The sequence below is a fragment of the Anolis carolinensis genome, unplaced genomic scaffold (assembly GCF_035594765.1).
Source record: "Anolis carolinensis isolate JA03-04 unplaced genomic scaffold, rAnoCar3.1.pri scaffold_7, whole genome shotgun sequence".
NCBI lineage: Eukaryota > Metazoa > Chordata > Lepidosauria > Squamata > Dactyloidae > Anolis > Anolis carolinensis.
In genome coordinates, this window is record NW_026943818.1 from 34,310,771 (window position 1) to 34,328,837 (window position 18,067).

An 18,067-nucleotide genomic window follows, 5' to 3' on the forward strand; every position below is an offset into this window, starting at 1 on the left:
TACAACAAGAAAAAGAGTCTTTTATTGGTTTCACAGTAGCATAGAATGCCTTTTGAACGGATGGCAGCCTCCTTGCTGATGGCATTGGAGAACATCGCAACAAAGGAGCCTAAAAGGAAAGAAAAAATAAAGAGGGGGGAAATCATAAAGAAATATATATTATATATATTGTATACTAGCTTGGGTACCCGGCATTGCCCAACTCAGCCATATACACACATACAGATAGACAGATATTACATTATACATAAGCATGCAAATATATATAATGCTCTGTAATAAATCCATGGTATAACTTACCCTTCAGCTCAGTCGTCTTTCTTAAACTTGCCATTAATCCATGGGACGTAGTCGAGGATCAGCCGCCAATCGGTAGCCCAAACCAGCCCCACGGCTCCCACCGACCCCCATGTGACCGCCGTGGGGATCCTAAGGAAAAAAAACAAAACAGCAACACAATGCTATTGTTATTTGTTTAATATTACAGTATTTATTTAATATTATTATTCTATATTATCATTATGAATTTGATATTGTTTATTGAACATTATTTTCCTATATCATTATTATTATTAATTTATTTTATATCATTTTATATATCTATGACGTGAATCAAGGTGCACATGAAGGTGTTAGTGGATGAATTTAACTATACATGCATTTTAAATGTTAAAATTCATGGTTTTATAGAGTCTAATTAGAGTTTTAATTGATGTGGTACTGTTTTATTGTTTATTAATATGTTGTTGTTTTATTGAATGTATTTTGGGCAATGTAATTTGCTGACTGTTGTAAGCCGCCCTGAGTCGCTCCGGGTGAGAAGGGCAGGGTAAAAATGATGTAAATAAATATATAAATAAATCTATATTATTATTATTATTATTATTATTATTATTATTATTATTATTATTATTATTAAATATTATTTATTATATATTATTTTCTACTTTTTATTATTTAATATTATTTTTCTATATTATTATTTATTTGATATTATTTATTGAATATTATTTTCCTATATTATTAATAATTTAATATTATTTTTCTATATTATTAAATATTTATTATATATTATTTTCTACTTTTATTATTTATTTAATTCTTTTTCTATATTATTATTTATTTTCTATATTATTATTTATTTGATATTATTTGTTGAACATTACTTTCCCATATTACTGTTATTATATATGTGTGTGTGTGTGTATATATATACACACAATATAATTTACAATAATACATAATAATTATAACATATTGTATATACATATAATATTCATAATTTTATATTGTAATACGATATAATACTAATATAATAATATTAATTATATATTATATTTTACATGTAATATTACTAATAATATTACAATATATTGATACAGTACAATATAGTAATTAATTACCAGTATTGTACTATGGTAATCATATAATATTGTATGTAAATTTAATTTGTAAGCCGCTCTGAGTCCCCTTCGGGGTGAGAAGGGCGGGATATAAATGTAGCAAATAAATAAATAAATAAATAATCATTATTAATTTAATATTATTTTTCTATATTATTGTTTAATATTATTTATTACATATTATTTTCTACTTTTTATTATTTAATACGTATTCTTTTCTATATTATTATTATAAATTTATTTAATATTATCTTTCTATATTATTATTTAATATTATTTATTACATATTATTTTCTACTTTTTTATTATTACAGTAGAGTCTCACTTATCCAACACTCGCTTATCCAACGTTCTGGATTATCCAACGCATTTTTGTAGTCAATGTTTTCAATATAACGTGATATTTTGGTGCTAATTTTGTAAATAAAGTAATTACTACATAGCATTACTGCGTATTGAACTACTTTTTCTGTCAAATTTGTTGTATAACATGATGTTTTGGTGCTTAATTTGTAAAATCATAACCTATTTTGATGTTTAATAGGCTTTTTCTTAATCTCTCCTTATTATCCAACATATTCGCTTATCCAACGTTCTGCCGGCCCGTTTATGTTGGATAAGTGAGACTCTACTGTACATATTATTTTCTATATTATTATTAATTTATTTAATATTATATTTCTATATTATTAAATATTATTTATTATATATATATTTCTAATTTTTATTATTTATTTAATATTATTTTCTTTATTATTATTATTATTAGATTTGATATTATCTTTCTATATTATGACAGGACTGGGCCCCAAAGTGCCTTCCATGGTGCTCTGCTCTCCTCTCCCCTCCTGTTTAAGACTACAACTCCCAGAATCCTCCTCTCTGCATGGACAGCTTCCTGTTTCAAAAACTACGACTCCCAGCATTCCCTACTTGGCAGGGCGGAAGTTCTTTTCTGAGGCGAGAGACTAACCACTCTCTTCATGGCTGGCAACGAGGATTCTGAGAAGCGCAGTCACCCCAAATGTATCCCCCCAATACAAGGGTAATTAGTAGTGGGAGGAGCCAACTCCAAGCCACGCCCCCTACTCACCAATTACGTAAGAGCTGGCCGTAGCGCGGACCGAGGTATTTCGTGAGCATCCTGTCAGCCTCCGCTCTGAAAGTCACCTTCCTTCTGCGCATGCGCTGGGATCCTCCCGCTACTTCGTTCCCCGCCCAGTGCAGTACGCATGCGCGAGGCCTTAGCGTCTCATAGGCTTGTTCTCTAGAGCGCATGCGCATAGACTAGCCTTCAACGTTTCCTCAAGCCCTGCCTAAAGAGCGCATGCGCACAGACTAGCGCATTCCGTATGTTCTATCTCCCTGGGTTTCCTCGCTCTCTGCCTTCAGAGCGCATGCGCATAGTCTAGCGCATTCATTATGGCCTTTCTGAGTTTACTCGCTCCCTGCCTGAAGGGCGCATGCGCACAGACTAGCACATTCAGTACATCCCATCTCCCTGGGTTTAGTACGCATGCGCATAGGCTAGTACATTCATTATGGCTTGAGTTTACTCGCTCTCTGCCTAAAGAGCGCATGCGCACAGACTAGCACATTCTGTACGGCTCATCTCCCTGGGTTTACTACGCATGCGCATAGACTAGTACATTCATTATGGCTTGAGTTTACTCGCTCCCTGTCTAAAGAGCGCATGCGCACAGACTAGCACATTCTGTACGGCTCATCTCCCTGGGTTTACTACGCATGCGCACAGACTAGTACGTCCATTATGGCTTGAATTTACTCGCTCCCTGCCCAAACAGCGCATGCGCACAGACTAGCACATTCTGTACGGCTCATCTCCCTGGGTTTACTACGCATGCGCATAGACTAGTACATTCATTATGGCTTGAGTTTACTCGCTCCCTGTCTAAAGAGCGCATGCGCACAGACTAGCACATTCTGTACGGCTCATCTCCCTGGGTTTACTACGCATGCGCACAGACTAGTACGTCCATTATGGCTTGAATTTACTCGCTCCCTGCCCAAACAGCGCATGCGCACAGACTAGCACATTCTGTACGGCTCATCTCCCTGGGTTTACTACGCATGCGCATAGACTAGTACATTCATTATGGCTTGAGTTTACTCGCTCCATGCCTAAAGAGCGCATGCGCACAGACTAGCACATTCAGTATTATTATTATTATTATTAACTACATTTCTATACCGCTTTTCTCAAAGCGTTTTTCAATGTAATAAATGGCAAAATTGAATGCCTTATAAATATATAAATATATATATATCTAAATAAAATACATACAACTGTAAACATGTTATTACAGCAGTATGGGCCCATCGCTGTTTATGGCGCATGCGCATAGACTAGCACATTCAGTATCGCTCATCTTCCTGTGTTTGGAGCGCATGCGCACAGACTAACATTCAGTAGGGCTCATCGCCCTGTGTTTAGAGCGCATGCGCACAAACTAGCACATTCAGTATCCCTCATCTGCCTGTGTTTGGAGCGCATGCGCACAGACTAACATTCAGTAGGGCTCATCGCCCTGGGTTTGGAGCACATGCGCACAAACTAGCACATTCAGTATCCCTCATCTGCCTGTGTTTGGAGCGCATGCGCACAGACTGACATTCAGTACGGCTCATCGCCCTGTGTTTGGAGCGCATGCGCACAGACTAACATTCAGTAGGGCTCATCGCCCTGTGTTTAGAGCGCATGCGCACAAACTAGCACATTCAGTATCCCTCATCTGCCTGTGTTTGGAGCGCATGCGCACAGACTGACATTCAGTACGGCTCATCGCCGCGTGTTTGGAGCGCATGCGCACAGACTAGCACATTCTGTATGGTTCGTTTCCATGGGTTTAGCGCGCATGCGCAATTCTTATGGTTCCTCTCCCTGGGTTTCCTCGCTCCCTGCTTTCAGAGCGCATGCGCCAGAAGCGAGCCGCGTCAAGTCTAAAAGCAGAAGCGGTGGGCGTGGCCCAAGTCGGTGGGCGTGGCCAAGAGCAGGCTGCCAGGAGGAGGAGGAGGAGGAGGAAGAGAAGGTGAGGGGCAAATAAAGCCCATTGAATTGAATCCTCCCCTTTAAGAGGGAGCCCTAGGGAACAAGGCATTGTATTCAATGGGGAGGGAGAGAGGCCTGCTTTTAAAGGGAAGGCCCATTGAATTCAATGTATTTTGAGGGGAACCTCATAGAAGAGAGGCCTGGTTTTAAAGGAGAGGCCCATTGAATTGAATCCTCCCCTTTAAGAGAGAAAGCCAGGGAAGAAGTCATTGCATTTGATGAGGAGGAAGATTAATAGTATTTATTATTATTTTCCTGTATTATTATTTATTTATTTAGTATTTATTTATTTCTTCCTTTGATATGATTATTTCAACCTATTATTATATTTAATATTATTTATATAATTTTTTGATCATATTTTGGCATTGCATTATATTTTGTCACATTACTCATGTATTTAATAACATTTTTTTCCATATTATTATTATTTTATTTAACATTATTTATTTGATATTATTTTCCTGTATTATTATTTCAGTTTGTATGACCTATTATACTTTCATATTATTATTATTATTAATATTATTATATTTAACATTATTTATTTGATGTCATTTTCCTGTATTATTATTTCAGTTTGTATGACCTATTATACTTTCATGTTATTATTATTATTTATTTGATATTATTTTTCAATATGATTATTTCAGCATAGTATTATATTTATTCTTTGATATGGCTATTTTAGCATAGTATATTTTTCATATTATTATTATTTTTATTTAACATTATTTATTTGATATTATTTTCCTTTATTATTATTTTAGCTTGTATGACCTTTTATACTTTCATATTATTATTATTTTATTTAACATTATTTATTTGATATTATTTTCCTGTATTATTATTTCAGTTTGTTTGACCTATTATACTTTCATATTATTATTATTTTATTTAATATTATTTATTTGATATTATTTTCCTGTATTATTATTTCAGTTTGTTTGACCTATTATACTTTCATATTATTATTATTTTATTTAACATTATTTATTTGATATATTTTCCTGTATTATTATTTTAGTTTGTATGACCTATTATACTTTAATATTAATTTATTTATTTGATATTATTCTTTGATACGACTATTTCAGCAAAGTATATTTTTCATATTATTATTATTTTATTTAACATTAACATTCCTATATAATTATTATTTTATCTCATACTTACTATTGTATTTTCATATTATTATGATTTACTTGATATTATTTTTCAAAACGATTTTTTCAGCATAGTATATATTTCATATTATTATTATTTTATTTAACATTAATTTGATATTATTTTCCTGTATTATCATTTTAGCTTGTATTTACAATTATATTTTCATATTATTATTTATTTGATATTGTTCTTTGATACGATTATTTCACCATAGCATTATATTTATTCTTTGGTGCGATTATTTCACCATAGTATTATATTTTTTCATATTATTACTATTATTTTATTTAACATTATTTATTTGATATTATTTCCTATATTATTATTTTAGTTTGTATTTACTATTATAGTTTCATATTATTATTATTTTATTTAATATTGTTTATTTGATATTAAGGCTGACTCCTGCCTGGGGGAAATCCTTTGTTTGGAGGTGTTAGCTGGCCCTGATTGTTTCCTGCCTTGTAGCTTTGGGAGCCTGGCTGACTCCTGCCTGGGAGGAATCCTTGGTTTGGAGGTGCTAGCTGGCCCTGATTGTTTCCTTCCATGTAACTTCGGAGCCTGGCTGACTCCTGCCTGGGGGAAATCCTTTTGTTTGGAGGTGTTAGCTGGCCCTGATTGTTTCCTTCCATGTAGCTTCGGAGCCTGGCTGACTCCTGCCTGGGGAAATCCTTTGTTTGGAGGTGTTAGCTGGCCCTGATTGTTTCCTGCCTTGTAGCTTCAGAGCCTGGCTGACGCCTGCCTGGGGGGAATCCTTTATCGGGAGGTGTTAGCTGGCCCTGATTTATTTATTTATTATTTATTTATTTACAACATTTATACCCCACCCTTCTCACCCGAGGGGACTCAGGGCAGCTTACAAAAATTGGCAAAATCGAATGCCCAAAATGCAATCATAAAAACAAAACAATATAAACAGATCCATTAAAAACATTGTTAAAACATATTATGAAAACCTTAAAATGTATATATAATTACGATTGATTGTTTGGTGCCTTGTAGCTTCGGAGCCTGGCTGACTCCTGCCTGGGGAAATCCTTTGTCGGGAGGTGTTAGCTAGCCCTGGTTGTTTCCTGCCTTGTCGCTTCGGAGCCTGGCTGACTCCCGCCTGGGGGGAATCCTTTGTCGGGATGTGTCAGCTGGCCCTGGTTGTTTCCTGCCTTGTAGCTTCGGAGCCTGGCTGAATCCTGCCTGGGGGTAATCCTTGGTTGGGAGCTGTTAGCTGGCCCTGATTGTTCCCTGTCGTAGCTTCAGAGCCTGGTTGACTGCTGCCTGGGGGGGATCCTTTGTTGGGAGGTGTTAGCCGGCCCTGATTGTTTCCTGCCTTGTAGCTTCGGAGCCTTGTTGACTCCTGCCTGGGAGGAATCCTTTGTCGGGAGGTGTCAGCTGGCCCTGATTGTTTCCTGCCTTGCAGCTTCGGAGCCTTGTTGACTCCTGCCTGGGAGGAATCCTTTGTCGGGAGGTGTTAGCCGGCCCTGATTGTTTCCTGCCTTGTAGCTTCGGAGCCTTGTTGACTCCTGCCTGGGAGGAATCCTTTGTCGGGAGGTGTTAGCTTTCCCTGATTGTTTGCTGCCTTGTAGCTTCGGAGCCTGGCTGACTCCTGCCTGGGGGGGGGGGGGAATCGTTGGTTGGGAGGTGTTAGCTGGCCCTGATTGTTTCCTGTCTGCAATTGACCTGTTTTATATACATCTACAATATTTTCATATTGTTAATATTGTTAATATTAGATATTATTTTTTGATATTATTATTTCAGAACATCATTATATTTTTCTTCTTATTATTATTATTTTATTCTCTGGCTCTCCCTCTTAAAGGGGAGAGGAGGAGTCTTGCAGCTGGATGGAGCTCCATCAGAAAATTAAGGTGTGAGGGGGGTGTCTTTGAAGATCAATCCTAGGGAGAAAAGGGGAGATTTGCCCCATGGATTGATAGAAAGCCCCCCTCATTTTTATTTAATATTTTTGCTTTGTCTGGGTGCGGTATCTGCAGAAGAAGGGTGGCCTCTGCATGTGCCGGAGGAAGGAGGGGGGGGGGGGGCTGCAGAGCCGGCAGTGAAGGTTCTGGAAACCTCTCCAAGCAGAAGGGGGGGGGCACCATTTACATCAATATAAATCTATCTTTATATATATATGTATATATATATATACACACACACGCACACACAAACATATATATATATATATCTCATAAGCATATCTACCAAGTATAAGAGGGAGGGACACCACACACACACTCACATATATATTATACACATATACATACAGTAGAGTCTCACTTATCCAACATAAACGGGCTGGCAGAACGTTGGATAAGCGAATATGTTGGATAATGAGGAATTAAGGATAACCCTATTAAACATCAAATTAAGTTATGATTTTACAAATTAAGCACCAAAACATCATGTTAGACAACAAATTTGTCAGAAAAAGTAGTTCAGTACACAGTAATGCTATATAGTAATGACTGTATTTACAAATTTAGCACCAAAATATCACGATATATTGAAAGCATTGACTACAAAAATGCGTTGGATAATCCAGAACGTTGGATAAGCGAGTGTTGGATAAGTGAGACTCTACTGTATATATATACACACACACATACACACATATATATCTCATGCATATTTACCATATTTACGAGGTCTGCCAGCTGCAAAAGGCCACCCTGCTGGGATCTGCGCACATCATCCGAAAATACATCACACAGTCCTAGTCACTTGAGAAGTGTTCGACTTGTGATTTTGTGCTATGAAATCCAGCATGTCTATCTTGTTTGCTGTGTCATAATAAAATAATAAAAATAATATATTATTATTATATTTATTATTAATAATAAATTACGATCTGCCAACTGCAAAAGGCCACCCGACTGGGATCTGCGCACATCATCCGAAAATACATCACACAGTCCTAGTCACTTGAGAAGTGTTCGACTTGTGATTTTGTGATATGAAATCCAGCATGTCTATCTTGTTTGCTGTGTCATAATAAAATAATAATAATATATTATTATTATATTTATTATTAATAATAAATTACGATCTGCCAACTGCAAAAGGCCACCCGACTGGGATCTGCGCACATCATCCGAAAATACATCACACAGTCCTAGTCACTTGAGAAGTGTTCGACTTGTGATTTTGTGATATGAAATCCAGCATGTCTATCTTGTTTGCTGTGTCATAATAAAATAATAATAATATATTATTATTATATTTATTATTAATAATAAATTACGACCTGCCAACTGCAAAAGGCCACCCGACTGGGATCTGCGCACATCATCCAAAAATACATCACACAGCCCTAGACACTTGGGAAGTGTTCGACTTGTGATTTTATGGTACGAAATCCAGCATATCTGTCTTGTTTGCTGTATATAATAATAATAATAATAATAATAATAATAATAATAATAATAATAATAATAATAATATTATAATAATTATTTATTTATTTATATCCGACTCCATCTTCTGAAGGATTCAAGGCGGTTATATCCATACACATATATACACACATATACATATACACAGTGTGCACCCATTCCCTCCCACTTCCACTTGAGATAGATATCTGTATGTGTGTGTTCATGATATATGTATGTATGTATGTATATGTATGTATGGTTCCCCCCCCTCCCCTTCCACTTGGTCTGGATCCAAAGGCCCGAGTCCCTTCCCCTTCCACTATAATAATAATAATAATAATAATAAGTCAAAAATCAGAAACCCCTCAAAGCACAGCAGACAAAAAAACCAGTACAAGAAAACCGCACTACAAACTAGAGCTGACAACCGGCACAACAAAACATTGCATGGAAAGTTCCTTGACAAAATTGTGTGTGTGTGTATGTATATGTATGTATGGTTCCCCCCCCTCCCCTTCCACTTGGTCCGGATCCAAAGGCCCGTCCCTCCCCCTTCCACTATAATAATAATAATAATAATAATAATAATAATAATAATAATAATAATAATAATAATAATAATAAAATATCCCTCCTGCTTCCACTTTAGATAGATATCTATGTGTGTGTGTGTGTGTGTGTATATACACAGTATAATTTACAATAATATATAATAATTATAACATATTGTATATACATATAATATTCATAATATTAATTATATATTACATTTTACATGTAATATTACTAATAATATTACAATATATTGATACAGCACAATAGAGTAATTTATTGCCAGTATTGTGCTATGCTAATAATATAATATTGTATGTAAATTTAATTTGTAAGCCGCTCTGAGTCCCCTTCGGGGTGAGAAGGGCGGCATATAAATGTATTAAATAGATAAAATAAATAAATATATGATATATGTATGTATATGTATGAATGGTTCCCCTCCTCCCCTTCCACTTGGTCCGGATCCAAAGGCCCAAGTCCCTTCCCCTTCCACAATAATAATAATAATAATAATAATAATAATAATAATGTATCCTTCCTGCTTCCACTTGAGATAGATATCTGTGTGTGTGTGTGTGTGTGTGTGTGTGTATATATATATATATATATATATGATATATGTATGTATATGTATGTATGGTTCCCCCCCTCCACTTCTATTTGGTCCGGATCCAAAGGCCCAAGACCCTTCCCCTTCCCCTATAATAATAATGATAAGTCAAAAATCAGAAACTCCTCAAAGCACAGCAGACAAAAAACCAGTACAAGAAAACCGCACTACAAACTAGAGCAGAATCAGTACAAGAAAACCGCACTACAAACTAGAGCAGAATCAGTACAAGAAAACCGCACTACAAACTAGAGCAGAATCAGTACAAGAAAACCGCACTACAAACTAGAGCTGACAGCTGGCACAACAAAACATTGCATGGAAAGTTCCCTGACAAAATTGTGTGTGTGTGTGTATGTATGTATGTATGGTTCCCCCCCCCCCTCCCCTTCCACTTGGTTTGGATCCAAAGGCCTGAGTCCCTCCCCGGCGCTCCGCAATCCCTCCTCCTCTCCATCCCTGGGATGCGGACGAGAACAAGGATGGCCATTTTCCGGTCCTGAGGATTTGTGACAGCTCCGGGGACGGATTTGAGATACACACACACACACACACACAGAGCCTCTCTTTTTCTCTTTCACAAGCACACGCGTGTAGGAGCGAACACACCGAAGCCGCAGCCATGGATGTCCGAAGAGGTATTTTTTCAAGGGTGAGGGGGAAATATCCCTTTTAGGGTCTGAATCTGAATCCATCCTTACAATGAGACTTGATTCCTTGCATGGATTTCCTTCTATATATGTATTTGTAATTCCTATATTATGACATTGGAAAGGACTGTTCTCGGTCCGCCTCCACAGTCCTTTTCTACATGGCTTTGTGGATTTGTTTTGAATGGTTTTAGGGTTGATTTGTGTCCTTGGCTAATATTAATTCTTGTGGGGGAATCTGAATCCATCCTTACAATGAGACTTGATTCCTTGCATGGATTTCCTTCTATATATGTATTTGTAATTCCTATATTATGACATTGGAAAGGACTGTTCTCGGTCCGCCTCCCCAGTCCTTTTCTACATTGCTTTGTGGATTTGTTTTGAATGGTTTTAGGGTTGATTTGTGTCCCTGGCTAATATTAATTCTTATATTAATTATTTGGGGTTGGAAAGGGGCCCCCAAAGGCCATCTAGTCCATTTTGGATCTGGAAGGGACCCCAAAGGCCATCCAGTCCAACCCATTGCTATATTAGAAAGTAGAAGAACATAATATCGTAGTTCCAGTAGGAACCATATTAGAAACTAGGAGGCCATAATGTCTTGGATCTGGGACCACAAAGCCATCTAGTCCAACCCATTCCTATATTAGAAACTAGAAAGCCATAATGTCTTGGATCTGGGACCACAAAGGCCATCTAGTCCAACCCATTGCTATATTAGAAACTAGAAGGCCATAATGTCTTGGATCTGGGACCACAAAGGCCATCTAGTCCAACCCATTCCTATATTAGAAACTAGAAAGCCATAATGTCTTGGATCTGGGACCACAAAGGCCATCTAGTCCAACCCATTCCTATATTAGAAACTAGGAGGCCATAATGTCTTGGATCTGGGACCACAAAGGCCATCTAGTCCAACCCATTGCTATATTAGAAACTAGGAGGCCATAATGTCTTGGATCTGGGACCACAAAGGCCATCTAGTCCAACCCATTCCTATATTAGAAACTAGGAGGCCATAATGTCTTGGATCTGGGACCACAAAGGCCATCTAGTCCAACCCATTCCTATATTAGAAACTAGAAGGCCAGAATGTCTTGGATCTGGGACCACAAAGGCCATCTAGTCCAACCCATTCCTATATTAGAAACTAGGAGGCCAGAATGTCTTGGATCTGGGACCACAAAGGCCATCTAGTCCAACCCATTGCTATATTAGAAACTAGGAGGCCAGAATGTCTTGGATCTGGGACCACAAAGCCCATCTAGTCCAACCCATTGCTATATTAGAAACTAGGAGGCCATAATGTCTTGGATCTGGGACCACAAAGGCCATCTAGTCCAACCCATTGCTATATTAGAAACTAGGAGGCCAGAATGTCTTGGATCTGGGACCACAAAGCCCATCTAGTCCAACCCATTGCTATATTAGAAACTAGGAGGCCATAATGTCTTGGATCTGGGACCACAAAGCCCATCTAGTCCAACCCATTGCTATATTAGAAACTAGAAGGCCAGAATGTCTTGGATCTGGGACCACAAAGCCCATCTAGTCCAACCCATTGCTATATTAGAAACTAGGAGGCCATAATGTCTTGGATCTGGGACCACAAAGGCCATCTAGTCCAACCCATTGCTATATTAGAAACTAGAAGGCCAGAATGTCTTGGATCTGGGACCACAAAGGCCATCTAGTCCAACCCATTGCTATATTAGAAACTAGAAGGCCAGAATGTCTTGGATCTGGGACCACAAAGGCCATCTAGTCCAACCCATTGCTATATTAGAAACTAGGAGGCCAGAATGTCTTGGATCTGGGACCACAAAGGCCATCTAGTCCAACCCATTGCTATATTAGAAACTAGAAGGCCAGAATGTCTTGGATCTGGGACCACAAAGGCCATCTAGTCCAACCCATTGCTATATTAGAAACTAGAAGGCCAGAATGTCTTGGATCTGGGACCACAAAGGCCATCTAGTCCAACCCATTGCTATATTAGAAACTAGAAGGCCAGAATGTCTTGGATCTGGGACCACAAAGCCCATCTAGTCCAACCCATTGCTATATTAGAAACTAGGAGGCCAGAATGTCTTGGATCTGGGACCACAAAGGCCATCTAGTCCAACCCATTGCTATATTAGAAACTAGGAGGCCATAATGTCTTGGATCTGGGACCACAAAGCCCATCTAGTCCAACCCATTGCTATATTAGAAACTAGGAGGCCAGAATGTCTTGGATCTGGGACCACAAAGGCCATCTAGTCCAACCCATTGATATATTAGAAACTAGGAGGCCAGAATGTCTTGGATCTGGGACCACAAAGGCCATCTAGTCCAACCCTTTGCTATATAAGAAACTAAAACTAAGAAACATAATGCAATGATTCTTTGCATTGATTTCCTTATAGATATTTATTTATGCCTGTAATTCCTATATTATGACATTGGAAAGGACTGTTCTCGGTCCGCCTCCCCAGTCCTTTTCTACATGGCTTTGCGGGTTTGTTTTGAACTGTTTTAGAGTTTATTTTTGTCCCTGGTTAATATTAATTCTTGTGGGGGAATCTGAATCCATCCTTACAATGAGACTTGATTCCTTGCATTGATTACCTTATATATATGTATTTGTAATTCCTATATTATGACATTGGAAAGGACTGTTCTCGGTCCGCCTCCCCAGTCCTTTTCTACATTGCTTTGTGGGTTTGTTTTGAACTGTTTTAGGCTCGTCTTTGGGTTGATTTGTGTCCCTGGCTAATATTAATTCTTGTGGGGGAATCTGAATCCATCCTTACAATGAGTCTTGATTCCTTGCATTGATTTATGTCTGTAATTCCTATATTATGACATTGGATAAGACTGTTCTCGGTCCGCCTCCCCAGTCCTTTTCTACATAATGTCCATAATGTCTTGGATCTCTCTCTCTGCCTCTCCTTCCATCCAGTGCCCATCGGCACCTGTTTCCAAGCCATGACCTCCAAGGCCAAGAAGCGGGTGGTGCTGCCCACCCGGCCGGAGCCCCCCAGTGCCGAGCAGGTCCTTGAGGACGTCCAGCGCGCCCAGCCCAACGACCCCGTCTTTGTCTTGCTGGCCGAACCCAGCACAGAAGGTTCCTTTCCTTCCTTCTCTTATGATAATATAATACCATGGCTATATAATATAGCCCTTTTAATTAGTAACGATAGCTGCATTTTATTCTTTTTAAATAATAATAATTATTATTATTTATATATTATATTATTTTAAAATATTTTTTGTGTTTTTCGTTAATTCTCGCAACTGTTGTTTTATGTCATTTGAAGCTGTTATCGATTCCGGTAAATTTCTCTCTATATATGTGCATTTCTCTCCAGCAATATTTGCAAGCCCTATGTATTTATGTTTATATCTATCTATATATATAAAAGGGTAATGAAATTTCGGCCTAGGACATAACAACAAAACTACACATCCCAGAAACACTAAACTTGGCAGCACAACCCCTCATCCATGCCTCTACATTCATACAACAAAAAGAAAAGAAAAATAAAGTCCTAATTAGAGGGAGAGGAATAATTGTTTTTATCCAATTGCTGCCAGTTAGAAGGCTAAGCTCCGTCAGGGGAAAACCTTTACCCTTTACCTTAACTACCACCAATACCTCAATACTTTATTTCCCATACCACCATACTTCGCCACAGCAACGCGTGGCCGGGCACAGCTAGTATTTATATATAAAAGAGTAATGGAATCACGGCACCGGACAAAACAACTAAACTAAATGCCCCACAACCTCGAAAATTGAAAGCACAACCTCTCATCCACGCCTCTACGTTCATACAACAAAAAGAAAAGAAAAATAAAGTCCTAACCACAGCAACACATGGCTGGGCACAGCTAGTATATTTATAAATGTAATGTGCATTTTTCCCATGGAGTAAACAACAAAACTGCTGAACCAAATCACACCAAATTTGGTCACAAAAGACATAGTCATCCAAAATATGTCCTTCAATTAAAAAAACCTAGAAAAATAAAGTCCAAGTAACAGAAAACCCCAAATTGCTTATTGCGCATGCGCAGAGGCCCCCCGGGAATTGAAACAACTACATTACCCAGAGGACCTCATAGCTGTGCGTGGAGCCTAACGCCACTTTTAAAATACGTTGCCATGGTGGAACAGCCTTGTAGCTTCACAGCCAGGCTGCTTCCTAACCAAAGGGATCCTAAACACCAGACTACACCACAGCAATCTATATATATTTATAAATGTAATGTGCATTTTTCCCCTGGAGTAAACAACAAAACCGCTGAACCAAATCACACCAAATTTGGTCACAAAAGACATAGTCATCCAAAATATGTCCTTCAATTAAAAAAACCTAGAAAAATAAAGTCCAAGTAACAGAAAACCCCAAATTGCTTATTGTGCATGCGCAGAGGACCCCCGGGAATTGAAACAACTACATTACCCAGAGGACCTCATAGCTGTGCGTGGAGCCTAACGCCGCTTTTAAAATACGTTGCCATGGTGGAACAGCCTTGCAGCTTCACAGCCAAGCTGCTTCCTAACCAAAGGGATCCTAAACACCAGACTACACCACAGCAATCTATATATATTTATAAATGTAATGTGCGTTTTTCCCCTGGAGTAAACAACAAAACCGCTGAACCAAATCACACCAAATTTGGTCACAAAAGACATAGTCACCCAAAATATGTCCTTCAATTAAAAAAACCCAGAAAAATAAAGTCCAAGTAACAGAAAAACCCAAATTGCTTACTGCGCATGCGCAGAGGACCCCCGGGAATTGAAACAACATTACCCAGCTTCACAGGCAGGCTGCTTCCTAACCAAAGGGATCCTAACCACCAGACTACACCACGGCAACGCATGGCCGGGCAGAGCTAGTAAACATAATAATAATAATAATAATAATAATAAATAGCACTCAAAGGACCAAATGAAAGGCATGAGCCCTGTGTGTTGTGCCCTCGCTCTTCTGGAGAGTAAGTAAGTGACCACTTCTCTCTCTCTGCCCCACAGACCTGCCCACTCCGGTCAAAAACGAGGACCCCGAAGCCAAGCGGGAGCGCCTCTACCGCCTGACCCAGTCCTACGTGGAGATGAACCACCGCCTGCAGAAGGCCTGCAGCCTCCTGAAGGAGAAGTGCGAGGAGCTCAAACTGGCCGGGGCCACCTTGGAGCAAGGCATCCTGGAGATGAAGCAGAGGGCCTTGTGAGGCACACGACTCGTTCTTCCTTTCGCGGGGGGCTGGGGAGGGGGCCGGGGAGGGGGAATCAAAGACTCTCCCCTTGCCACGAAAACCCAGAAGCATCCTCTTCCTTTCTGCAACAAAAACAAAAAGACTCGCCGGCCTGCAACGTGATCGATTCCAGCATGCCTCTGCCACCGCCGCCGCTTCTTCTTCTTCCTCGACGCCGCTGCCATCTTGTGTTTTAGGTCCCGTGAATGTGTGCCGACCGTAGGCCGCTAGGTCCCGCCACTCCCTTCCGCCGTCTGCTTTCCGATCTCGTGCGCTTTGTATAAGTCGGGGTAGAACTGGGGGGTGGGGGCTCGTCCGGGATTCTTCGTTCAGTCGTCGTATGTGTTTCGTTCCGGAGAACTGGACTCTGAGGGCCAAGAGGTGGGAAAAGGAGACGGGTATAGCCATTTGGGTGGGTGGGTAGAGTGTCCCGTCGACGGGAGGCTTTGCAATGACCTCTCTCCCTCCGCCCCGTTATGGGGGCTCGTCCGGGATTCTTTCTTCAGTCATCGTATGTGTTTCATTCCAGAAAACTGGACTCTGAGTTTCGTTCCAGAAAACTGGACTCTGAGGTAGGGAAAGGAGAGGGGTATAGCCATTTGGGTGGGTGGGTAGAGTGTCCCATTGACAGGAGGCTTTGCAATGACCTCTACACCCCATTAGGTTGGGGGCTCGTCCGGGATTCTTTGTTCAGTCATTGTATGTGTTTCGTTCCAGAAAACTGGACTCTGAGGTGGGGAAAGGAGAAGGGTATAGCCATTTGGGTGGGTGGGTAGAGTGTCCCATTGACAGGAGGCTTTGCAATGACTTCTACACCCCATTAGGTTGGGGGCTCGTCCGGGATGCTTTCTTCAGTCATTGTATGTGTTTCATTCCGGAGAACTGGACTCTGAGGGCCAAGAGGTGGGAAACGGAGACAGGTATAGCCATTTGGGTGGGTGGGTAGAGTGTCCCGTCGACAGGAGGCTTTGCAATGACCTCTACACCCCATTAGGCTGGGGGCTCGTCCGGGATTCTTTGTTCAGTCATTGTATGTGTTTCGTTCCGGAGAACTGGACTCTGAGGGCCAAGAGGTGGGAAACGGAGACGGGTATAGCCATTTGGGTGGGTGGGTAGAGTGTCCCGTCGACAGGAATGACCTCTCTCCCTCCGCCCCGTTACGATTTCTCCCTCTGGTACTCCCCGGAGGACGAGAACATCGCCGCCGCCGTGGCCGGGATCCTCCGGGAGCACGGCTTCCGCGGATACGTGGAGCACCAAGACGCCGTGGCCGGGAGGCCGGTCCTCGCCTCGGCCGACGAGGGCATCCGCTCCAGCCGGGTGGCCCTCCTCCTCCTGAGCCCCCGCTCCTTGGGCGACCGCTGGTGCCGGCGGGTGGCCGAGCTGACCCTGCTCCACGCCGTCCACCAAGAGGAAGCCAAGGTCGTCCCGGTGTACGTGGGCGTCCGGCCGGAGGAGGCCCCGCCGTCCCTGAGGCTCTTAACTGGACTGGAATACGGCCAGCGGTTTTTCAAGCAGAGGCTCCTCCGATGCCTGGAAGCGAGTTGTAAAGGACGCCGCTAAGATCGGATCCGCTTGGTCTCTGTGGGTTTGGTGAATGTCTGGAGGCTGGTTGTTTTAATTTAAGGAAACCCTTATTAAAGAGCAGGTTTTGGACAACGCTCGGTTGTGGGTGGAATCCTTCCTTTTAGGACTAAAGGGCGGGGCTAGGGGTGGGGGCGGGTCCTCTTCCGAAGAGCATGAGACAGGGCTGAGCCTCTATACTTCTCCTGAGAGGCCTTTTAGGACTAAAAGGCGGGGCTAGGGGTGGGGGCGGGTCCTCTTCCGAAGAGCATGAGACAGGGCTGAGCCTCTATACTTCTCCTGAGAGGCCTTTTAGGACTAAAAGGCGGGGCTAGGGGTGGGGGCGGGGCCTCTTCCGAAGAGCATGAGACAGGGCTGAGCCTCTATACTTCTCCTGAGAGGCCTTTTAGGACTAAAAGGCG

General features: G+C 40.6%; 2 protein-coding genes across 4 annotated transcripts; one reads left to right on the forward strand and one right to left on the reverse strand.

Moving 5' to 3' along the window:
* On the reverse strand, positions 1-2,682 carry LOC134292979 (cytochrome b-c1 complex subunit 10). The gene is made up of 3 exons (XM_062958955.1): positions 2,497-2,682; positions 301-429; positions 1-109 (listed from the first exon to the last, which is right to left on the reverse strand). Exons 1-2 carry the CDS (start codon positions 2,679-2,681, stop codon positions 309-311), a joined length of 306 nt encoding a protein of 101 aa, XP_062815025.1. The 5' UTR covers position 2,682; the 3' UTR covers positions 1-109; positions 301-308.
* Positions 2,683-4,293: 1,611 nt separating this feature from the next.
* On the forward strand, positions 4,294-17,743 carry cunh19orf25 (chromosome unknown C19orf25 homolog). Of its 3 annotated transcripts, none has more exons than XM_062959511.1 (3): positions 4,294-4,453; positions 13,780-13,944; positions 15,862-17,743. In XM_062959511.1, the coding sequence occupies exons 2-3, from the start codon at positions 13,806-13,808 to the stop codon at positions 16,056-16,058; spliced, it is 336 nt and encodes a 111-aa protein (XP_062815581.1). In that variant the 5' UTR covers positions 4,294-4,453; positions 13,780-13,805; the 3' UTR covers positions 16,059-17,743. The 3 variants fall into 3 exon arrangements, with proteins under 3 accessions (XP_062815581.1, XP_016854894.1, XP_003230815.2); XM_016999405.2 differs by lacking the exon at positions 4,294-4,453 and adding an exon at positions 10,209-10,834; XM_003230767.4 differs by lacking the exon at positions 4,294-4,453 and adding an exon at positions 10,219-10,820.
* Positions 17,744-18,067: the final 324 nt, after the last annotated feature.